General features: G+C 34.0%; 1 protein-coding gene across 8 annotated transcripts in view; it reads right to left on the reverse strand.

Annotated features, from left to right (window-relative positions):
- Positions 1–25,991, reverse strand: part of LOC124233768 (unconventional myosin-IXa) — a 289,503-nt gene that overhangs the window by 130,308 nt on the left and 133,204 nt on the right. For 7 of the 8 annotated variants that reach the window (XR_006887148.1, XM_046650967.1, XM_046651007.1 and 4 more), the window contains 2 exons: positions 17,121–17,240; positions 4,301–4,376 (listed from right to left, as the gene is read on the reverse strand). Coding sequence is in view for 7 of the 8 variants with exons in the window: in XM_046650967.1 (XP_046506923.1) it covers positions 4,301–4,376; positions 17,121–17,240 (196 nt within the window). In the remaining variant the exon portion in view is untranslated. The remainder of the gene's footprint in view (positions 1–4,300; positions 4,377–17,120; positions 17,241–25,991) is intronic. The other variant, XM_046650998.1, reaches the window with a different exon arrangement.

Raw genomic sequence — 25,991 nt, forward strand, 5'->3', positions numbered from 1 at the left:
ATACCATGTCCTCTCAGACAAGGGAAACAAAAGAAAAAAATAAACAAGTGGGAATTCATCAGACTGAAGAGCTTCTGCGATACGAAACAAACTAGGATGAAAACAAAGAAACAACCCTCCAGTTGGGAGAAAATATTTGCAAATCATATATCTGACAAGGGGTTAATCTCCATAACATATAAGGAACTCACACAGCTGAACAATAAGAAAGCAAACAACCCGATCAAAAAGTGGGCAGAGGAGATGAACAGATATTTTTTCAAAGATATATAGATGGCCAATAAACACATGCAAAGATGTTCAAGATTACTAATCATCAGGGAAATGCAAATCAAAACCACACTAAGATAACACCTTACGCCTTTTAAAACAGCTATAATCACTAAGACTAAGAATAACAAATGTTGGAGAGGGTGTGGAGATAAGGGAACCCTCATACACTGCTGGTGGGAATGCAAACTGGTGCAACCAGTATGGAAAACAGTATGGAGATTCCTCAAAAAACTAATAATAGAACTACCATAAGACCCAGCTATCCCACTACTGGGTATCTACCCAAACAATGTGAAATCAACAATCCAAAGTAACACATGCACCCCTATGTTCATTGCAGCACTACTGACAATAGCCAAGACATGGAAGCAACCCAAGTGTCCACCAACCAGTGACTGGATAAAGAAGATGTGGTATATACATATTCAATGGAATACTACACAGCCTGAAAAAAAACCAATTCATCCCATTGCAACAACATGGAAGGACCTAGAGGGAATTATGCTAGGCGAAATAAGCCAGTCTGAGAAAGAAAAACACCAGATGATTTCACTCATATGTGGAATATAAACAAGTACTTAGAGAAAGAAAACAGTTCAGTGGTTACCAGGGGAAGGGGGATTGGAGGTGGGCACAGCGGGTGAAGGGGAGCACTTATGTGGTGACAGTCAAGAAATAATGTACATCTGAAATCTCACATTGATGTAAACTATTAAGAACTCAATAAAAAAAATAGTATCAACATTAGAATTAAATAGTCCTCCTATATATTTCCATAGTGTCCTATATTTTTTCAATCATATCACTTGTCACTATCTTACAAAGTATGGAATCTCCAGTTTCTACCACATGACCTAAGTACTTAGTGCTAAGTATGCACTAAGCACTTGTTAAATAAACAAATGATCTGCCAGAACTATAAGCTGTAATTGTCTTAATTTATCTTTTTATTTTTCTCTCAAGAACAATCTGACCTTCAGGAATAGACATAACATGCAATTAATGCCCAAGTAAAAAAGCCATTAATTTTTAAAACAAAAGTTTGACAAAACTATGTAAAAACACAAAAATATCATTTAGGCTAAAAGACGTACTATATTTTAAAGTGAAAAAACTTGGAAGAGACTGTTGAAATGAGTATATAATACTTAATGCTTTAAATTTATAGTTAAATATGAGTATTATCTCATAATACCTACAATTTTCTAGTATTATATGAATTGCTAATCACATACACCTACTTACATTAATATCTAATGTCTCTATTTTTCCTAGACAATATGGTAAACAAAATACATACTAAGACATGAAGGAATGCCATAAGATTTACCTAGCTGTAACAAATCAGAAATCACTCCAAGCTATTTCATGTGACACCAAGTCATATTGGTTCCAAGAGAACCTTGAAATCCACTCATCTTTATAAATCATGCTAAATATGATCATTTCTAAATCAATCCTAGTAATAAATTATTTTACCTTTTATTCTCAAAAAAAAGGTATTTACTTTGTTTTCATTGTTGCATTTTATAATACAATGTCTTAGATGGTAAGCAGTCATTTCCCCAGATCAAGAGGAAAAGTTGAATTTAAACAAAAACAATGCCATAGACAGAGAGTTTTTACTTGTATTAAGAATAGAAATCAGTGTCCACAACATGCTACATATTCGACTCTTCAAGGATAGGTCTATCTCAAGTATGCAGATATTAATATAGTAGAAAGTGCTAAAGAATGGTGCCATAACCCAAGAGTTTTAATGAGACTTATTCTTGTTCCTTAATGCCCTGGGATTAGCACGACAGTACAACAGACGCTATTTAATTAAAAACCTACCACATACTTCCACAATTTACAAAATTCATAATTTACTTATCAACAATAAATTGTAATGATGTACACTCCTGTTTCCTCCTAGACAACAAATTTCCAAAGGCATTTTTTTCCAATATAGTCTCATGTATTTTATTCTTCACAAATTCCGCTCTACAACTATTCACTCACAAGAGCTTTTTCTACCTGTGAATAAATGTATCTCTGGCTACTAACACAGTCTTTTTAGTTATTCTTAGTAAGGGTCAGTTTAGTAGCTTCTATAGTGCATTTACCACATCGGTTTCATGATATGTGAACCATAGGCTCCATATTTTTCCTCAAATCATATTTTGATATAAAGACATTTGTTTCCAGTTTATATCCTCTTACCAAAAAACAAGTGCCCTCTCAACTTTAATGAAAGTTTTATCTCTCACTTGAGGAATAGTTGCACTGGCTAAAAACAGTTTTACTATTTGCATTTCCTTGTTTTTATATAGACTACATCAATTCTTGGTCCTAGATCACCACCAAATTGGACATTCCACCCTTTCACTTAAGAGTTACTTATCAGGAGAATTCTATAGCAAAGATCCCAAAGACTGATACTTATAAAATCAGTTACTAATGATTTCACAGCTGATCTGATTTTATAAGTATCTATTATCCTATCCTCTCCTTCTTCTCACCAATTTTCTCTAAAATAAATTCACAAATACAACGAACACAATCTGGAAGGATCTCTTGTTAAAGCTGCTAGATGGCCTTTTCCTGATAATACTACTTCAATGCCACATGTTTTTTACAAAGTTAAAGAATCAAGCTGATGTAGTCAAGTTCCCTGTAAAGAAGGGTCTCATAAATCAGCTTACACAAATACCTTTATAAAATTAGTTTATCATTCCATCAGTGCCTAAATTCAGTTAATAGCTTGAGTCCAGAACAACCCAATCAATCTTAAATCAAAATATGAGACCATCCAAACTGATGTATAAAAACCAGAGGCCCATACAGCTCACTTCAGGAATCCAAAATTGAAAGTACAAAGAAATACAAACCAGCAATTAGGAGAGTTATAACCATTAAATTGTTTTGGGAAATGAGGCAGAACAGTTTCTTTTTTTAATCCAAATCAAGAAAATGGGTTCCTTAAGTTAGGGATCTCTAATGATCAGGGTGAGAATACTGCCAATAGACTGAATTGAAGGCACACAAGTCACCAGATTAATGATTTAATTTGTTGTTGGGTAAAATTTAACATGCAAATACAGTGGTGAATTTCATCATTAGCCAAGCATCATTGTTAAGAAAATAAAATGCATACTCTGTAAAGATAGCAAGCAGTTTGATTTGCTGACATTTAAGATGAATATAATTGAGGTTGGATACTTGGGCTGTGACAGTTGTTGCATGTGAGACTAATGAACCAAGACTTCTTTTAACAAGCAATAAAGAGTTATAAAATAGTTACTGAGCATAGAAATGACAATATACATTAGAAAGACATAGTAACTCAAACTGGAAAAATTACTCAATGAAGTTACACTTTAATTTTAATGACCGACCATCTTTATTTGTACAGCACTAAGAAGCTCAATTCTCTTGAGGATGTTTAAACACAGATAGCCGACTCTAGACACTAAACATTCCTGTTTTGCTTGTATAGAGTACAATCTTTATAAAACAGTTATGTATAAAGAACAAAGAAACTTTATTTAGAAGCTCAGAAAATTATTTATATTTCTTACTTTCAAATTTTACTCAACAAATCTTCAGTGAAAATGGTAAAAGGTAAGCTTTGGTTATCACACTCATCAAGAAAAGGTATTAGATGGTTTGATGTAAGTTAAACTACAAAATTATTACTTACCAATAAGATTTCTTCATGGGGAAAAAAACAGAAAAAAATCTTGAATTTTGCACAAGACATAAAATGTAGAAGGGTCTCAGGAATTAAAACACATGTGCTCATTCTTAATTATTCTGGGGAAACTTTCTTTTAATTGTGCAATTATTCTACCAGAGGCAAGTTTAGTCTTAATAGTTTTGTTAACTCTAACCTTATTAACTTACTATACCATTTATAAAAGCTTCAAGAACTAAAAACCAAATGAGGTATGATTTTCTTCATATTTTTAAAGTCACAAAATTATTAACAAGAATTCTAGTTATTTCTTCTATAATTCCTTGAAAACAAACCAAAGATACTTACTGTTGGTTTTTTTCATTTAGAGTATTCATGCCCTGGAGATCAGAAAGAGGTGTTCTGGGATTTTTCCGGGTTATACCTAGCATATGAAAGGCAGAGATTTTCAAATCAATGCTAAAAGAAACTAAACACAATTTTTCTAAGGACAAATGAAATTAACGTACTTCGATAGTATTTGCTAAACATGTCAGAAACATCTAAATAATAACATGAACCAAGCCTCAGGACTATTACTTGCAAATCTGACTTAACCGACAATGAAGTCAACTAGGAAATTTAATAATAAATTTTTTTATTTCTCCTCTCATTTAAATATTATCAGAAAATAAAAGGGTAACTGGGCTGAAGGTCTAGAAGTGTACAAGCTCATTTCTTATTTCAATATTCAAAAAATTCCTAATGATTCTTTGGCATCAACAATAAAACTTTTCAACAATAAATATATTGCTGACACGGACTATAGATTTTAGAGATCAATTAATCTCACATATAAAGACACTAAGAATCAAAGACGATAAATTTCTTCCTTAAGGACTAACAAATTTTTTTTTTGGGGGGTGGTGAGGAAGATTGGCCTTGAGCTAACATCTCTTGTCAATCTTCCTCTCTTCACTTGAGGAAGACTGTCGCTGAGCTAACACCTGTGCCAATCTTCCTATATTTTGTATGTGGGATGCCACCACAGCATGGCTTTGATGAGTGGTGTGCAGGTTTGCACTTGGGACCTGAATGCACAAACCCCAGGCTGCCAAAGTAGAACACGGAGAACTTAATCACTATGCCACCAGGCCAGCCCCCTGGATTACCACTATTTTTTAAGTTATAATTTTCTTCAAATCATATGATGAACACTGAAGCTCTATAAACATAAAGCTATCAATTTTCATAACATACACACCCACAAAAAAATTTAATGTAGGTAAGATACATTGGAAAGGAAGAAGTAAACATCTCTATTTGAGGTCATCTTGTATGCAGAAAATCCTAAGTAACTCACAAAAAGCTATTAAGACTAATAAATGAGTTCAGCAAAATTAAAAAACATAAGATCAATATCCAAAAATCAACTTTATTTCTATACAATAGCAATAAACAATCAGAAAATGAAATTAAGAAAACAATTCCATTAATAATAACACCAAAATAATATAAAGGAGTAACATGAACAAAAAAGTATAAAATGTCTAAACTAAAAACTACAAAATATCATTAAAAGAAATTGAAGAAAATCTAAATAAATGGAATGCCATCCATGCTCACGAATTGGAAAACTTAATATTGTTAAGATGGCAATGCTCCCCAAATTGATCTACAGACTAATGCAATCTCTATTAAAATTCCAGCTGTCTTTTTTTTCAGAAATGAGTAAGCCGATCCTAAAATTAACATGGAAATGCAGGGAACCCAGAATAGTCAAACAATGCCGAAAGAGAAAAACATGGTTGGAGGACTCACACTTCCTAAATTCAAAACTTACTACAAAGATAAAGTAAACTGAGACGGTATGGTATCAGCATAAAGATAGACAAATAGATCAATGGAAAGGAACTGAGAGTACAGAAATAAACCTTTACACTTATGATCAATTGAATTTTGACAAAGGTGCCAAGACAATTCAATGGGAAAATAATCTTTCAACAAATGGTGCTGGGAAAACTAGATATCCACATGCAATAGAATGAGGTTGGGTCTAAGGTCAAAATATAAATGCCAAAAGTATAAAACTCTTAAGAGAAAACATAGGAATTGATCTTCCTGACATTGGGTTAGGCAATGGTTACTTAGATATGACACCAAAAGCACAAGCAAAGAAAAAAATGGATAAACTGGACATCATCAGAACTTAAAACTTTTGTGCTTCAAAGAACACTGTATGAAGAAAGTGAAAAGACAACCCACAGAATGGTAGAAAATGTTTCCAAATCAAATATCTGATAAGGAACTTTAATCCAGAATATAAAAAAAAAACCTCGTGCAACTGAATAATAAAAAGACCACCCAATTTAAAAATGAAAAAAGGATCTGAACAGGTATTTTTGCAAAGAAGATATGCAAACAGCTAATAAGCACATGAGAGAATGCTCAACATCATTAGTCATCAGAGAAATGAAAATCAAAATTACAATGAGATACCACTTCACACCACACTAGGATGGATAACACCAAAAATACAGGTAACAAATGTTGGCAAGGACATGGAAAAATTGGAACTTTTCATACAGCGCTGAAGGTGAAATGATAGTCACTTTGGAAAAGTCTAGCAGCTGATCAAAAAATTAAACACAGAGTTACCATACGACCCAGCAACTCCCCTCCTAATTCTATACCCTAAAGAACTAAAGATATATATCTACACCCACACAAAAACTTTCTTTTTACTTATTCAGCTCCTAAGTCATAGACATCAATTACCCCATGACAAATTACCATTTTCTATCACCATATCCATTCTTTTCTTCCATATATTTGCATCTCAGACCTTTCCTCAATACTATTAAGTCAACTTTCAGCTATGTTTCCTCTGTTGGCTTTATTCCTCTGCTTGTTTTCAGTAGTTCAATATCTATTTTCAATATCATTCTGATACATTTTTTTAAAATATTGGCACCTGAGCTGACATCTGTTGCCAATTTTCTTTTCGTTTTTCCTTCTCCCCAACCCCTCAATACATAGCTGTATATTCTAGTTGTGGGTCCTTCTGGTGTGCTGTGTGAGGCACCGCCTCAGCAGGGCCTGATGAGCGGTGCCATGTCTGTGCCCAGGATCCGAACCAGCAAAAGCCCAGGCCCCTGAAGCAGAGTGCACAAACTTAACTACTCAGGCACAGGGCTGGCCCCCTCATTCTGATATTTTATAGTTTTAAATTCACGCTATTTATTTATTGGATTCATGTTCTTAAATTCTTCTATACTGTAAAGTGCTCAGAGGGAATTTTCTTCTCTCTCTTGGAGTATCTTCCCTGCAAACACAACAGAGTGTTTCTTTTAGGGTGGTTCTTTTATGCATTTTATTTGACTTCCTTATTTCCCTCTGTGTAATGATTTGTTAATATCATTAAATATTTTAAACATTAAAAAGGCATAAGGAATAATACACTGAACACTTGCAACTGATCACTCAGATTAGAGAATGAAGTCCTGTGCACCTTTCTTCCTGATCCCATTCCAACAGCATCAGATCCCAACATCACACTCCTGTTGGAATTAGCACAAAAGGCATTTAAAATAGCCATCATAATGTTCAACGACTTAAAGTAGAAGATAGGTCTTTTGAGTTAACAGATAGAAAATGTCAGGAGAGAAATGGAGGCTATAAAAAGGAACCAGAGTATGAGAAATCTGTGAGACAATATCAAATATTCTAAGAACATGTAATTGAAGTCTCAGAAGGAAAAGAGAAATTGTAGCAGAGTACATTTTTGAAAAAATATTGGCCAAAAGTTTCCTAAATTTGATGAAAAACAATGAAGCACAGGTCCAAAAGGTGCAGCAAATTCCAAACAGGATAATATAAAATCACACCTCTGGACATCAAAGTCAAATTGCTGAAAACCAAAAAATAAAAAGAAAACCTTAAAGCAGCCAGAGGAGCAAAGGTACATTAGATATGAAAGAATGACAAAAGGATGACATCTGAGTTTATCACCACAAATAATGGAGGACAAAAGAAAATGGAACATCTTTAAACGCCAGTTTGATAGTTCCTAATGTTAAACATATGCCTAGTTTATGACACAGAAACTCCACTCACAAGTCTTACCCAAGGAATGAAAATAGACTACACAAAATCACTTGAACATTTATAGCAGGGTTTCTCACAATAGCTCAAAACAGTACACAACCCTCATATCCATCAAGAAACAAATGATAAACACAAAGTTGTATACACAGTTATACACACATATGTATAGTGGAATACAACTTGCCTACAAATTAATGCTATATGGAACAACATAGATGATATATATACCCATTATGTTGCATAACAGAATGAGAACACAAAAGAATATATAATGTATGATTCCATTTCTGTACAATTTTTAGAAAAAGCAAAACTAATTTATAGTAACAGAAATCTTAACAGGAGTTGCCTAAAGGAGGTGAGAAAATGTACAAGAGAGCAAGAATAAGTTTTCTGACACAACTTCATTCCATTATTTTATTTTTAATCTTTTTGTGTTCATATGTTTTAGGTTTGTCTCTTATAAACATTTTACAGATGAATTTTATTTTTCTTGGTTGCATAACCTGTTCTTTAACTTTCTGGTTTGGTTCATTTTAATTTAATGGTATTACTGATATATCTGCAATATTTTTTCTGCCTTCTTTTATGCTTTCTATCTACCCTAATTACGGTATGCTTTTATCTAGATTTCTACTGAATATTTTCTTTATATTCAACTTCTTTCCTTTGTTTTAGAAGTTATATATACTCTCCTCCTTGATTATCTTTCAGTTTTTTACAAACTCATGAATTCTCAACTAAGTTAATTTTTTTCTTTTCCTAAAGAGTACAAGAACCTTCAAATGCTTTGATTCTCATCATCCCCTTCCCATAACAGATGTCACCTAGTAATTATATTCACCTTGTTTTCTTCGTTAATCAAGCAAATTAGGCATTACTACTAAGTTTTATAAAGTAATTTCTTATTTAGATTTACACATACTTTTACCAATTTCCTTATCAGATCTCAAAGTTTCTAGTGAGTTCAGCTTCTGTCTTTCTCATCTAAATCTTATTCTAAGTTCTACTGGTGCAGATCTGCTGAGATTACTATCTAGTTTTATTTACCACTATTGTTCATCTTTGCCTGGTATATCTTTGTCCATCCTTTTATTTTCACTGTTTTAAGACTCCTGTAGCCATCATTTAATAATTAAACTTTCTGAAACATTCATTTTGAGATTTTAATTGGTGAGGTTAATCTATTTTCATTAATTTTAAACAGTAGGACCTGTTTCTTGTATCTTATTTTATACTTTCCATTTATTTCACTCTTTAAGCTCATTTTTCCCCTCAGCTTTCATTTGACAGATAAAGGTTTCTTATGCTATTTTAAAAGACAAAGATTCTATTTTTGTTATTGTTGTTGTCTGTAACGCATACTTCATGATTATTTACTCATATTGATTTCCTAAATTTGATAAATATCTATATTCAATCAATTCAAGAGAAACACACTCTGCCTTCCCTGCAGGCTTCACCAAATACATACTAGAATCTCTTGTGTTTGTTTCCGTTTATCATTTTCAAATAGGAATTGTGATCATATACCATTTTTTAATGTTTCATATATATTTTAGAGATTGATCTATAAATGTCTTTGTGTGAACATACGCTTTCATTTCTCTCAGGTAAATATTTGGGAATAGAATTAATGGAACATATGGAAAGTATATGCTTACCTTTATAAAAAACTGACAAACTGTCTTCCAAAATAATTGTACTATTTTACATTGCCAATAGAGTGTTAAGTGTTTCAGCTGCTCCACATCCTCATCATCAGTTAGTATTGTCAACTTCTTAAATTTTAGCCATGATACAGGGTGTTAATGAGACCTCACTGTGATTATAATTTGCATTTCCCTAAGGACTAATGAAGCTGATAATCTTTCATGTGGCTATGGACCATTCATATATCTTCTTTTTTGAAGTGTATGTTCAAATCTTTTGTTCATTTTTAACTCAACTGTTTATCTATTATTGCATGACTTTTTTAAACATTTTGTTCTCAAGTCCATTATCAGTTATCAGTATTCTAAATTATCTCAAATATTGTTTCCCAGGCTGCGGTATGCTTTTTGTTTCCTTAAGAATATCTTTTTAAAAACAGAAGTTTTCAATTTTGGTGAACTCCAATTTTTTATTCTTTTCCTTTTATAGTTCATGCTCTTATGTCTCATCTAAGAAATCTTTGCCTATCCCAAGATCGCAAAAATTTTCTCTCAGGTTTTCTTCTACAAATTTAATAGTTGTACTGTTTACAAAGAGCTGTATGACCCATTCTGAGTTAATTTTTATGCATAATATAGGGTCAAAGTTCTCTTGGAACATGGATAATCCAGTTGTTCCAGCGCCATTGTTTAAAAGACTATACTCTACCCCACTAAATTATCTCAGTGACTTTGTTGCAAATCAATTGACAGTATATGTGTAGATCTCTGGATTTTTTATTTGGTTCTACTGATCTGTTGATCCTTACACTAAGAGACTAATGTCATGATTATTTTAGTCTTGAAATCAAACAGTGTAAGTTCTCCAGCTTTGTTGTTCCTTTTCAAAATTGTTTTGGTCATTCTAGGTATTCTACACTTCTGTATAAATTTTAGTTATTAGCTTGTGAAATTCCACCCAAAAAATCTGCTGTGACCTTCTGGGATTGCATTCAATTTATAGATCCACTTGAGGGAAGAACTGACATCTCAGAAATACAAAAACATATTTCTCTTCATGTATTTAGGCATTTTTCAATTTCTCTCAGTTGTATACAGGTCTAACACATATTTTGTTAAGTTTATCCCTAAGTATTTCATGTTTTGATGTTACGTTATTATCCCTTGCATATTCAATTATTCCCAAACCTGGCACTTTAAAACAACAGTTGATCATGTTACACAGTTTCTAGAGGAACAGGTTTCAAGAGTTGCTTAGCTGGGTAGTTCTGACAGGGTTTCTCATGAGGTTGTATTCAAGTTGTCGGCCAAGGCTGCAGTCCCCTCAAAACTGGAAGCGAACTGAAGGATCCGCTTCTAAAGTCACTTATGTATTTGACGGCAAGCCTCAGTTCCTCACTGCCTGTTGACTAGGGCTATTCACAAATGACAGCTTGCTTCTCCCAGAAACAGTGATGCCAAGAGAGCTAGCAAGTCAGAAATTACCTAAGAGGGAAACTGTAGACTTTTATAACTTAATTTTGGAAATGACATCCTATCACTTCTGCCATGTCCGATAGGTCATAAAGACCAACAGTGGTAAAATGTGGGAGAAGACTACATAAGATTGTGAATACCAGAAGACGGGGATGACCGAGAAATATGTAGGAGGCTGGTTGCCACAGATATATAAATGGCATTTATAAGTTTCATTTTCCAAGTGTTCATGGCTACAATATTACAGTTCAATTTCATATATTTACCTGGTATCCTGTGAGATCATTAATTTTTCAGATCAAACAGCATTTTTTAAACTCCTTATCACTTTCTATATAGATGATCACGTATCTATGTACCTTTTCTTTCTTTTTATTGCCTTATTGCACTATGACCTTTTGTACAATGTTAAATTTCAGTGGCAAAAGCAGACATCTCTGCCTTATTCTCAATGTCAGGGAAGAAGTATTCAATCTTTCACCACCAACAATGAAGTCTGCTGTAGCATTTTCATGCATATTCATTATAGAGTTGAGAAAGTTGCCTTCTATTCCTAGGCTACTAAAAGTTTTTAAGTAGGAGTAAGTGTAGAATTATGAAAAACTCTTTATCCATCTACTAAGACGATAATATGGTTTTTCTTTTTGAGATGGTTAATATGGTGAGTTATATTGATTGATTTTCTATTATCAAATCAACCTTTCATGCCTGGGATAAATTCCACTTGGTCTTCATGTATTGCTTTAATATATTGCTGAATTCAGTTTGCTCTTATTTTCTCAAGGATTTTTATATCTATCATTGTGAGGTATGTTGGTCTGTAATTTTCTTGTGATGTTTTGTCTGGTTTAGGTATTAGAGTGATAATACTGGCCTAATGACATGATTTTTATAGTGTTCCTTGCACCTTTCTTTTCTGAAAGAGTTAAAGAGAACTAGTATTAATCCTTGCTTAAATGTTTCTTAAATAAAATTCACTATTGAAGTTATCCGGGCCTGGACCTTTTTGTGTTTGTGTGTGGGAAGATTTTACTTATGAATCCAATATTGTTAATAGATACAGGAATAATTAGATTTTTCTATTTTTCCTTGGGTCAGTTTTGATAACTTAATGACATTCAAGGAATTTGTCCATTTCATCTAAGTTATCAAATGTATTGGCATAAATGTTCATAATCTCTCTTCAACCTTTTGATGTCTGTACCGTATGTAACTGTGTCCACTCTTTCATTCCAGATAATAGCATTTGTGTCTTCTCTCATATTTCTTGATCAGAATGGCTAGAACTTCACTGTCCAATACAGAAGCCACTGGCCATATATGGCTATCCAAATTTAATTTAATTAAAACATTGGGTTTTAAATTTTTCAAAACTTTCACATGCTTAACAGCCACACGTGGCTAATGGCTACAATTTTGAACAGCATACTTGGAGAACATTTCCATCTTCAGAGAAAGTTCTATTGGACAGTGCTGGGCTCAAGTTTTATCAATTTCATTGCTCTTGTTGAAAAATCAGCTTTTGATCTCCACTGATTTTCTCAACTGTTGGTCTGCTTTCTAGTCACTGATTTTAGCTCTTAACTTTATTATTTACTTCCTTCTACTTATTTTGGGTCTAATATGCTCTTCTTGTTGTAGCATCATCAGGCAAAAGCTTAGATCATTGATTTTTTATTTTTTTCCCTAACATAAGGATTTAAAGCTATGAATTTTTTCTAAGCACTTCTTTAGTTGCATTACTAAGTTGTAATATGTTGTGTTTGCCATTATCATTGACATCAAAGTACTTTCAAGTTGCCATTTTGAATTTTTCTTTACTTGAGTTATTTATGTATATTATTTTCCAAATATTTGAGGATTTCTCAGATATCTTTCTGTTACTGATTTCTATTTTAATTTCATTTTGATCAGACAATATTTTAAAATTTCAATCATTTGTGTGATCATACTGATGCCTGAGGTTAGGGACATTAAGGCAGGCACTGTCAGCAAGGTGAAAGGAGTGAAGCCTATCAAGCCCATAGCTCTTCTCTCACAATTGCTAATCCTTCATCTTATTCACAAACATCACAATCTCCATTGTCCCTAGACTAGATTGAAGGTCAAAAGTATAAGTTCAAATTGAAGTGAGATTATTCTATTCTACCATCTCTCTCTCTTCCTCCTACCATCTTATTCCTTCTCCTTTCCAGAGCTCCTGACCTTTGCGGAAGTGACGCTACAGCTCATGCTCCCAAGAATCCCAATTTCTCCCCACTCCTCTAATTTCCTCCCTGCCAAATCTCAGAGAATAGGCACTGCAGAGAGAAGGTAGAATCACTGGAAATGAACAGGAGGAGGAAGAGCCACAATACCTTTTATGTCTTAATCTTGAAGGTCATACCCTGTCACTTGTGCCACATTCCGTTTGTTAGAGGGAGTCACTAAGTACAGCATATGCCTTTTGAAGGGAGGAGTATCAAAGAATTTGTGTACATGTTTTAAACCACCAAAACAATTCTAATTTTTACCTTAAACAGTCATATATCTTGTTAAAAGATTAAGAGAAGGGAAAAAAATATACATAGTCATTTATTTTTAAACGTATTTATTATTTCTGGTTTCTTTATTCCTTCCAATAATTCATGGATCAGCAAACTAGAGTCCATGGGCCAAATCAAACCCACCACCTATTTTTGCATGGCCTGCGAGCTAAGAATGGTTTTTACATTTTTAAATGGTTGAGGAAAAACTCAATGGAAGAATATTTTTGTGACATGTGAAAATTATATGAAATTTAAATATCAGTGTCCACAGCAAAGTCTTATTGAAACACAGCCATACTTATTTATTTATGTTTATCTATGGCTCCTTTCAGAGCAAAATTGAGTTGTTTCAACAGAGACCATATGACCTACAGAGCCTAAAATATTTACTATCTGACCCTTCTTACCATACATCCAAGTTACCATCTAGTGTCATTTCCCTTCATTTCTGAATGGTACTTTTGCTAACTGACATTGTAGATAATACACTGTAGCAACACTGAATTCTGTTATGTTCTTCTGAAGACTGACAATTTTTCTTCTAACAGATAGTTAACTTGCCTGGACCCAAACTACAAATACAGAAATTCTGCCTGAAATTATTTGTGTTTTTGGAGTTTGGGGGGGGGGGTGGGGTTAATTATGTTTTTGGATATTTTTCAGCCTCCATTGCTTTTTAAAAATTTTTTTCTTTCTTCTCCCCAAAGCCCCTCAGTACATAGTTGTGTATTTTAGTTGTGGGTCCTTCTAGCTGTGGCATGTGGAATACTGCCTCAGGATGGCTTGATGAGTGGTGCTAGTCCACGCCCAGGATCCGAACTGGCGAATCCCTGGGCTGCTGAAGCACATGAACTTAACCACTCAGCCCTGGGGCTGGCCCCTCCATTGCTTTTAATAAGAAGTCAGGTGTTAATCATATCATTATTCCCTTGTATTTGATGTGTCATATTTTCTCCTGGCTGCTTTCAAGATTCTCTCTTTATCTCTAGCATTTAGCAGTTAACCTATAATGTGCCTAGTTGTGGTTTTCTTTTGTATTTGTTCTATTTGGAGGTCACTCATCTTCTTGGATCTCTAAGGTAGTTTTTTTAACCAAACGTGAGAAGTTTTCAGTCACTGTTTCTTCAAGCCTTTTTCTCTCTCTCCTCTACTTATGGGATTCCAACTAAGGCAGGAAGAATTTGGCTTTCCCTCCCACAGGAGCTATGCACAAATACAAAAAGCCCTCAGTCAAAAAAGCAGCAAACCTGCAAATCTCATCAATTGCCATTGTGTCTTTCAAAGGTTATCTCCTATTTGGTTTGCACTGCTTTTTTGACAGGGCTCCTACAGTCTTCCCTGGATACTCACAGCAGTCAGCCAAGTATGGTTGCCAGAATTCATACTCTAACTTTGGGTTTTAGCCCTTTGGCAGCTCTTTCAGTTCCAGGATTATCCTCCTAAATTTGAAGCCGCTTTGCCAGTCCTCAACTTTGTCCTCTGACACCTCAACCCAGTATAGTTGTGATTTTCTGTCGCTGGAGTTATGGAAGTTGGAGAGTACCTTGTGCAAAAGGTCACAAATTCACAATTCTTACCCACAAATTCACTTACTTAATAGAATAAAGTCTCCTCTGGTTTCTGCTTCTTTTTGGTCTTTTAGTATTTTGAGTCTTTTTCCAGTGCTTTTAAACAGTTTGTTATTCTTACATTTTTTCCAGGTTTTATTATTGTTACCTGTGGGAGGGTTCATTCATCTTACCAATTCACCATTATCTGGTAGTCCTCTGGTTTCACATGGCTGGTAGTCCCCTGATCCTTTTTAAAAACAATCTCCCAAACTTGAATTTATAATTTTATATAAAATTTTAATTAATGGTAGTACTATAATGGAAAATGGAATAAACTAATAATGGAAAAGCTCCAAGTTCCACAAATATAGAAATAAATTTATAGGTGAACACAGACAAATGTACAATTTACTCATGCAGCCTAAGGTGAAATTGGTGCCTTCCTATTCTAGACCCATATATATACTAAGCTGGCATACAATCAGGCCTGGGGTCGTCAGACTAAGAAAATGAAAATCAACAAAGCAAATAAACCACTTGCTGATTATTTAAAAGTTAAAAAGAATTAATTCAAGCTCCAAAAAAATATTTAGACAGTTTTAAATAATGTCCCATGGATTAAAAGATTTGGAAAAGGAAATGGATAATAGGAATGACGACTTGTTGTATATCTTTTAGAAACAACAGCAATAATTAAGAGTAACATTTAAGAATGTCTTTTTAAAGGAAACACTTACGTTTCTTCTTTCTAAAAGGAGAAAATACTTTTCAAAATGCATTACACATTTTCTTATACCAAGACAGCAAAAGTAAGAACTGAAGAAAGAACCCACAACATTTGCTTTTAGGAATTCTGCTTACATTCTTCTTTCACTGATAACGGGATACTAAAATTTCATAGAATTTCAATCACAAAACTGTGAAATTAGCAAAGTGAAACTGTGGTGACTTGTAAAAAGCTCAGAACAGAACAGAACATATAAGTAATGAGGTCCATTATATGCAAATTGCTGAGTTAGGCTTTGAGTATTTTGAAGGACCCCTTTATTCTCACTATAGCATTAGCCAAATAAGTGTAATCCAACAACAGGCAAAAGAAACCACTTTCATGCAGAATGAGCATATAACGAATAGAAAGGGGGAAATGGAGACCAAGGGCAACTTTTTACACCAATTTTGTAAAAACAAATGAAACAAGGACATCCACTATGATTTTGTCATTCTTTCCTAAGCCAAAACATTAATGTGGTGGCTATGCCCGAAACCAGACATAGGAAAGTGCGATGGGACTGCACTCAAACTAACTGGATTTACCAATGATACACAAAAGCAGCACTGCTGATGTTGAAATTCAAGCATAAGCAAGCATAAAAATCAGTCAGAATTAGGGGCAAAGGAAACTTTTGGCAGTGTTGAATATGTTAATTATCTTGAGTGTGGTGATAATTTCACAGGTGCACATATCTGTCAAAATTTACCAAACTGTATACTTTTGCATGCAATTTATTTTACTTCAATTAGAGTTCAATAAAGCTTTTTTTTTAATCAGCAGGAAAAAAATCCTTATTCATTTTTACCCAACATTTGGCTACTTTAAAGAGAAAAATGGAAACCAATTCAGAGTCTGTAACCAAGTATGATTAAGAACTCAAGGATCATAGGCAAACAGTTATCCAAGTTAAAAGAACAGGTATATCCATTTTTTTGATAGAAAGAACTAAAGTATCAATAGAAGTATCCTAACTGACTGGTCAAAGGAGTATGGAGGTCACACTGCCTATGCAATTTATGTCCCACCCTGGTGTAGAATGTTCCTGGTTTCCATTTCCAAATGGTTACATGATAACACAGAGTTTATCAGGATTTGCAGCCTTACTGTACTTCTCTTCCTTGCACCTCTGCAGAATCTCTAAGCTCCTCTGGTGGACTGGGTGTTGGAGAAAGCTAAAACTATCCATACTTTTCAAAATTGCACATGGCGTTGTATCATCATGTCCTTAGGAAGCAAAAGAAAAACAAAAAAATGGAGAAAAGAAAAAGACATTATATAAGCCCAAACCAAGAGAGAATCAAGGACAATGCTGCCAACTATCTTAGGAGTATATAAAAATGTATCAAGTAATAGGGATTAAATGTGAATGATTTTTCCAATTAATTTAGGGAAATTACCAAAAATACTAGGAAAAAATAAAGGTCCTTTTTAGGTATTCAAAGTATTCCTTTCAGTACTCAGTTGTGACTTGAGACCATATTAAAAATTTCTAATTTAAAATACTAGGGAAATTTCAAAAACAATTTGTATGGTTTAGTCATTTTTTTTTAGTAGACTCATTTTTATCAGGTCTGAAATATAATTAGCATATAGTTGGCAACAATGCAAGGAACACTGATGGAACCCCAAAGAGAAATACACCCAAAACAATTTACCAAGAGTTAAACAATTCTTTCATAAATCTTGCCATTAATGACACTTGAAAGAATTCCAACAAGTGTGTCAATGTAGAAAGAGTAGAAGAAAAGCACCATAGAGCAGGAAAACCCAGCAGCGCTTCTGTATTTACAAATCTGAAAATAAACCTGGAAAATCTGTAGCTCACCACCACTTCTTAGAAAAGTGAGACAGAATCAACTACTGGTAGGAAAGGGAAGAGAGCATGTTCAAGTAAGGACCAAAGCCCCAGATTAGTGCTACTGAAATAGTGAGTCACTTGAGCAACAAAGAGGGGGGAAGTTTCAGTACCATAAACATTATCGATAAATGGATTTAAAAGAGAATACAGGTTTTCCAGGTTTTGGGGGGAGCTGAGTTTCATTTACCCAGAGAACATCTCTAGGACAATTAAGAACAGTAATTAGGTAGGACATTAAGTTCAAATTTACGTAGGTTTGCCTTTACAACACAAACGTGAATAGTTTAACAATAGATCGAGGTAAATTAAGCAACACAAACAATGAAGTAACATTCTATTAGTGCATATTTACTGTATAATTAGAAATCAGATACTACCTATGAATAATTCTCAAGACAGAATCATGTTAAAAGTTAAACAGAGGCAGAGTCATTCAAAGAGGTTTGTACAGCATGGTTTAATCTAACTATGATTCCTTAAACTTGATTTCTATAACCAGAGAGTAAACATTACATTTTAGCTAAGAAGACAGAGTCTTATGATACCGTAACATCAGATAATAATATAAAAAGCAGGATTTTTTTAATAAAATGGATTTGAAAAATTTTTTTCATGTCCAATAATTAAAAAGCAAGCTAATATAAAACATTATCTCATTTATCCAATATGGAGAGTCCACAGTTGCAAACGTTCAATGTTTCAAAGAGACAAGTCAAAAGAGATCTCGGTAAAAATATTTTATTCTCATTATTATCAATAATCTCCCCCTTAATGGACTACTTGGAGGAAGAATACTCAGGTTCAGACTAACATGCACTTGGTTAGTTGAGGGGGTGGATGGATATGAGCTGAGGGGGACCACTTAATAAAAAAACACCTGGTGAGTTCTACTCATACTCAATCCAAACTGTAATTTTAAAAAGTTACCACCAGACTTTCAGGCCCTTCAGTAGCTAACTTGATAATCTGCTGGTCAGAAATAATTTAAGATGATTATGGTATTAAACTATTTTATATAAAAATTCAAGATATTAAATATACTAAATTATTATGTAGTTTTAAGAAATCACTCAACATTACTACAGCCACTGGAATCTATTTTTTATTTTATCTAATAAATTGTGGCATTTTCTATCTGTGACTGTTTTGTCACCATCAAAGCTACATTAGCTTTTTCAAACTTCTGTTTTTTCATTCTGCTTTCTATGCCTCCTTTTAACTCTTCAACTATTTTAAACATTATTTTACAGACTATAATACTATTTCCAAACCTTAAAGCGATATTGCTCATTTGTTGTGTGTACCAACTCCCTGTCAACGTGGGTCTGGTTTCCTAGGATGGTTTATAAGTACATTTTCATTGGGGTTATTGTCTGAGGAGTCTCAGAAACTCTTAAAAGAGGTTTAATTTAATGTCCACTTATGCTAGTTTCTCCTGGTCTAGTTTTGATAATTTCTTATCTTGAGATTATGTACCAAACACACAGCATAAATTCAGACTCCATATCCATGCATGGTGAAGATACAGGGCACTGATTTTTTCTAAAGGTAACTTTTTTTTAAACCTTATCTAAGGCCTAACAGATTGCTAAGGTTCTTCCTGCTTCTCTAGGCAAGGCCAACAAACAGAATTTTTCAATTATCTTTCAGTTACAGAAAAACTCAAGGTCTTTGAAGCTCCTAAACTACACAATAGGAGCTCAATCTCAACACCACTGTATCATTCAAACCTGAAGCCATGTCTCTGATCCTATAAGTTTCTGTAATGCCAGCTCCCAAACCTTAGGGCCGTTTTCTAAAGGTATATTTCATACACAGTAAAATCCACTGATCTCAAGTATACAGTTTGATGAGCTTAAATGTTTACATCCATGTAATCCTCAATCAAAATATAAAACACCTCCATCAGCAAGTTATTTTATCTCCTTCCTGTGAATACCATCCTTGCCCCTCCCAGAGGCAATCAAGTTATGATTTCTATCACTGTATATTACTTTACCTGTTCTTAAATAAAATAAAATCATACAGTATGTACTCTGTCATGTTTGGCTTTTTTGCTCAATATTCTTTGTGACTCACTTGCTATGAGTATCAGTAGTTTGTTCCCTTTTATTGCCGAATAATGTTTCATGATAGGAATGTATTACAACTTGGTGATCCATTTCTTTCACTGATGGACATTTGGGTGTTTCCAACTGGGGGCTATTATGAATAAAGCCACTACGGACATTCTTTGTGTTTGTGTATAATAGCTTCATTGAAATATAATTCATATAGCATACAATTCACCTATTTAAAATGAAAATTCAATGGCTTTTAGTATAATTCACAAAGCTGTTTAACCATCACAATCAAGTTTAGAATATCTTCATCATACTGAAGAAAAACTCTATACTCTTTAACCATTACTCCCCTCATCATCTCCCAGCCTACCCACTCCAGCCCTAAGCAAACACTAATCTACTTTCTGTCTCTATAGATTTGCCTATTCTAGACATTTCATGTAAATGGAATCATACAATACGCAGCCTCTTGTGTCTGACTTCCTTCACTTTAGCAAAATGCTTTCAAGGTTCATCCATGTTGTAGCATGTACTAGTACTTCATTCTTTTACATGGCAGGATAACATTCCAGTATATGGATTACCACACTTTGTTTATCCATTCATCAGTTGATGGACATTTGGGTTGTTTCGACCTTTTGGTCATTATGAATAATGTTGCTAAGAACATCATGTACAAGTTTTTGTTTGAACACCTGTTTTCAATTATTTTGGGTATCTACCTAAGAGCGAAATTGCTGGGTAAAATGTAACTATAACTACCAGTCTGTTTTACAAAGTGGCTGTACCATTTTACATTTCCAACTGTAGCACACGAGGATTCCAATTTCTCCACATCCTTATCAACATTTGTTATTGCCTGTCTTTTTTATTATAGCCATCCTAGTAGACGGGAAGTAGTATCTCACTGTGGCTTCAATTTGCATTTCCCTGATGACAAATAATATTGAGCATCTTTTCATGTGTTTATTGACTATTTGCATATCTTCTTTGGAGAAATGTCTTTTCAGATCCTTTGCTCATTTTTTAACTGGGTTATTAGTTTTTTATTATTGAGTAGTAAGAGTTCTGTATATATTCTAGATACCAGTTTTTTATCAGATACATGATTTAGAAATATTATCTATCATTCTGTGGAGTGTCATTTCACTTTCTTAAGTGTCCTTTAAGGCAAAAAAGTTTTTAACTTTGATGAAGTCTAATTTATCCATTTTTTCTTTAGTTGCTTATGCTTTAGGTGACATATCCAAGAATCCATTGCCTAATCCACATTGGGAAATGTGAGTCCTCCAACTTGGTTCTTCTTGCATTTCTGGGTCTATTTACATATCAATTTTAGGATTAGCTTGTCAATTTCTGCGTAAAGGTAGCTGAGGTTCTGACAGGGACTATGTTAAATCTGTAGATCAAGTATTGCCATCTTAACTATATTAAGCCTTCCAGTGCATGAACTTGGGATATCTTTCCATTTACTTAGGTATTAAGGTTTTTCAACGTTTCGTAGTTTTCAATGAACAAGTCTTACAATTCTTTTCCTAAATTTATTAGTAAGTATTGTATTTGTTGGCACTCTTGTAATTGGAGCACCAACTTAATTTTGTTTTCAGGTTGTTCATTGTTAGCGTATAGAAATACAACTGATTTTGCATATTGATCTTGTGTCCTCCAACCCTGATGACCTCATTTATTAGTGCTAATAGCTTTTTTTGTGGATTCTTTAGGATATTCTATCTACAATATGTCGTCTTCAAACAAAATGGTTTCTTCCTCTCCAATTTGGATGTCTTTTATTTCTTTTTCTTGCCTAATTGCTCTTATCAGAACCTCCAAGACAATGCTGAATAAAGAGGTGAAATCAGATATCCTTGTCTTGTTTCTGATCTTAGGGGAAAAGGATTCAGTCATTCACCATTAAGTATGATGTAAGCTTTGGGTTTTTCATAGATCCCCTTATCAGGTTGAGGAAGCCCCCTTCTATTCTTAGTTCTTCGGTGTTTTTATGAAGAAAAACATGAAAGGTGTTGGTTTTTGTCAAGTGCTTTTTCTGTGTCTACTGAGGCAATGATGTGATTTTTGTCATTTATTCTATTAACATTCTACAACATTGATTTGATTTTTGTAAGTTAAACTAACTTTGCATTCCCAGGTAAATTTCACTAGATGATGGTATATAATACTTTTTACGTATTGCTGGATTTGGTTTGCTAGGATTTTGTTGAAGGATATTAGTTTGTGGTTTTAATGAGAATTAAAATATTCTCTTATCTTCTATTTTTGGAAGAGTTTATAAAGGATTGATGGTAATTCTTCTAAATTATTTGATAGAAATCATTCAGTGAATTCACTGTTCACTGGCTTTGCTTTGTAGGAAGTTTCTTTTGTTACCAATACAATCTCTTTTCTTGTTATAGGCCTATTCAGGTTTTCTATTTCTTCTTGAGTCAGTATTGGTTGTTTGCATCTTTCTTGGAATTTGCCTATTTCAACTAGGTTATAATTTGTTGCTACACAACTGTACATAGTGTGACGCCTTTTATTTCCATCACTTGGTAGCAACACCCCTCTTTCATTCTAAAATTTAGTAAGTTAAGTCTTTCTCTTCTTTGTGGTGAGTCTACCTCAAGATTTGTCAACTTTGTTTACCTTTTCAAAGAACCAACTTTCGGTTTTGTTTTCTTTATTGTTCTCTATTCTCTATTTTATCTTTTTCAAATCTACTCTTTATTACTTCCTTCCTACTGCTTGCTTTGGGTTTAGTTTCCTCATTTTTTCTAGAATCTTAAAGTAGAGCATTAGATTATTTATTTGAGATCTTTCTTTTTTTCTAATAAAAGTTTTAAAATTACAAATTTCCCTCTAAGCATTGTTTTAGTGGTATCCTATAAATTTTGGTACATATTTTCTTCCATTTATCTCAAATCATTTTCTAATTGCCCTTGTGATTTCTTCTTTGACCTATTGATTATTAAGAAGTGTGTTTAGCTTCCACATATGTCTTTAGACATATTGTTTTGTTCCTCTATTATTTTATTACTCTCTTTTGAATTAAACAGATATTTTACAGTATATTATTTTAGTATTTTTCTCATTTCTTTTGCTAAATTACTTTTTAGCTATTTTCTTAACAGATGCCAAGGGAATTATAATTAGCAACTTAATTTATAACAATCTAGTCTGGATTAAAAACAACTTAATTTAAATAGCATATAGAAACTTTCCTCCTATATAGTTCCATTCCCTTCCTCCTCTTTTATGCTGTTATTGTCATACAAATTACATCTTTAAAATGACATGTCCATCAACACAGATTTATAATTACGGTTTTGTACAGTTGTCTTTTGAATCAGATTAGAGCAGAAAAAGTTACAAGATTAAAAAAACAATATATACTGTCTCATATTTAACTCTGTAGTTGCCTTTAGTGGTGCGCATTATTATTTCATGTGCTTCAAGTTGTTGTCTAGTGTCCTTTCATTTCGGCCAGAAGTACTTCCTTTGTTATTTCTTGTGGGGCAGATCCGCTAGTAATAGTCACTCAAGATTTGTTTATCTAGGAATGTCTTCATTTCACCATCATTTTGAAGGATAGGATTTTGCTGAATATAGAAGTCTTAATTGACAGTCCTTTTCTTTCAGCACTTTGAATATGTCAAGCCACTGCCCTCCAGCCTCAATGGTTTCTGATGATGAGTCAACTGTTAATCTTACTGAGGGTACTGTGCACATGATAAATCACTTCTCTCTTGCTGCTTTCAGTATCCTCTGTCTCTGGACAGTTTAATTATGATGTATCTAAGTTTTGATCTCTTTGAATTCACCCTCCTTGTAGTTTGTTGGGATTCTTGAATGTGCAGATTAATTTTCTCATCAAATTTGAGGAGTTTTTGGCCATTATTTCTTGAAATATTCTTTTCTATTCCTTTCTCTCCTTTCCTTCTGGACTCCCAGAAGTTGGTATGCTTTATGGTATCCCACGGGTCTAGAAGCTCTGTTCATTTTTCTTCATTCTTTTGTCGTTCCATTCCTTAGACTAGATAATCTCAACTGATCTGTCTTGAAGTTCATGGATTCTGGCTTCTGCCTGTTCAAATCTGCTTTTGAATTCTTCTAGTGAATTTTTCATTTCAATTATTATACTTAGTTTTCCCATTTCAGAGTTTATATATATATATATATATGTAAAATTGATATTCTCTATTTGGTGAGACATTGTTCTCATACTTTCCTTTAGTTCTTCAGATATGGTTGCTTTTAGGTCTTAGAACATACTTAAAATAGCTTAAAGACTTTGTCTAGTAAGTTCAATGTCTGGCTTTACTGAGGGATAGTTTCCACTGATTTCTTTTTTCCCATGTATAGGTCATATTCTTTGCATGTCTTGTAATTTTGTGTAGAACATCAGACATTTTAAATAATATAACATGGCAACTCTGGAAATCAGATTCTCCCGTCTCCCCAGGATTTTGTTCTTGTTGCTGTTTCTGAGAGTTGTTGCTATTTGTTTAGGACTTTCCTGAACTAATTCTATAAAGTTTGTATTCTTTGTCACACGTGACCATGGAAATCTCTGTTCAGTTAGCTTAACGGTCAGCTAATGACTGGAGGCAGATATCTTTACATGCCTGAAACCAATAAATCTCCCAGTCTTTGTCAAGGGTCACTGTATGTCTGCTGGGGCACACCAACACTCAGCTAGGCAGTTTACAACTCTGTCTTATCCTTCACTTCCTGCTAGCACAGAGCCTGAAGGTTATCCAGAGGTGAGAGATCAGGATCTTCTCAGGTCTTTCCTGATTATGCATATAGCCCCTGGACATGTACATAGCCCTATGCATGTGCATGGCTATCTAGATTCCCATGAATATGTGGGAACTTTTCAAAGACATGATGGAGACCTCATTCCCAAGCTTTTCCTTTAAAGTGTTCTGGTTAGTTTTTGCCCAACTGGTATCTACTGCATCAGGGAGTTGCAATGTTCAACAATTGCTTCTGATTATTTTTTGACAACACCCCTAAGGAAAGGCTATTCAAGCAGGGCAAGCTCCAAATCAGGTTAAAGACAGGCTTATAAGAGAGTCCTTCCAGGGAACTACCCAATTGGCTAAATAATGAAAATTCTCTGGGAATGGGGCTTTGAAGGAGCTCCAACCCCCTTCTAGTTCCTCCAGTGGTTTCCACACTGCTGATTTTCATTGTGCTCCTAGGATGTTGGTTTTCCAGGCTACCATGGAGCTGGAGAGGGAGGGATGCAAATAGTGCAAGCTAAAACACTACAAAGCGTACTGTCTTTACTAATATTCAGCTTTTTTTCTTGTATAAACAATTCACATATTACTACAAAACTTTGACAAATTTCCTGAGTTCTGGGAAAGTTATTCTGACACTCTTTGTAAGTGTTCTTGTTGCTTTTACAGAAGAAAGAATTTTCAGAGGTCCTTACTCCAACATTTCGCTGATGTTCAATCTAAAACCCTCACTCTTAACCACCACACTACAGTGCCTGATACAGAAGTGATTGTCTTAAGTATTGAGTAGCACTGTGGACAGAGTACTGTATAGAGATCCTAGACTCTTGGTCATATCCAATCAGTTTTAGTATCTGGCCATTTCTGAAAAGAGATGGTCACTGGAACCCTTATTCCCCTTGCAGAAACAACTGGGAGCACATTAGTCATGCAGTCCACTGAGCGGGGTAGGAAGGGGAACAGGTTATATAGAAACTAAAGTTAATAGACATTAAAGCTGTCTATTTGCAGACACTATTTGAATGGCTTCAGTCTCTCTCTCTGTAGATGAAGAAACTGAATGATACTTTGAACTCTTTTGTTCTTGCTTCTTATTCCAATGCCACAGCTGAATTCCCTGTCTCTGCCTAGTCTTTTTAGACTGATTAAAATTCCTCTTTGGCTATACTTTCATGTAACTCCAAAAGAACCAAACAAAACATCACTGCACTTACTTCTACATACTGTACAATTCAAGGTCAAGTTATGATCTCCCCTGTGCTCTCTAATCCATGCTCTTTCCTACTCAGGAGGAGTAAATCAGAGGTAA

The sequence above is a fragment of the Equus quagga genome, chromosome 2, assembly GCF_021613505.1.
Source record: "Equus quagga isolate Etosha38 chromosome 2, UCLA_HA_Equagga_1.0, whole genome shotgun sequence".
Lineage (NCBI taxonomy): Eukaryota > Metazoa > Chordata > Mammalia > Perissodactyla > Equidae > Equus > Equus quagga.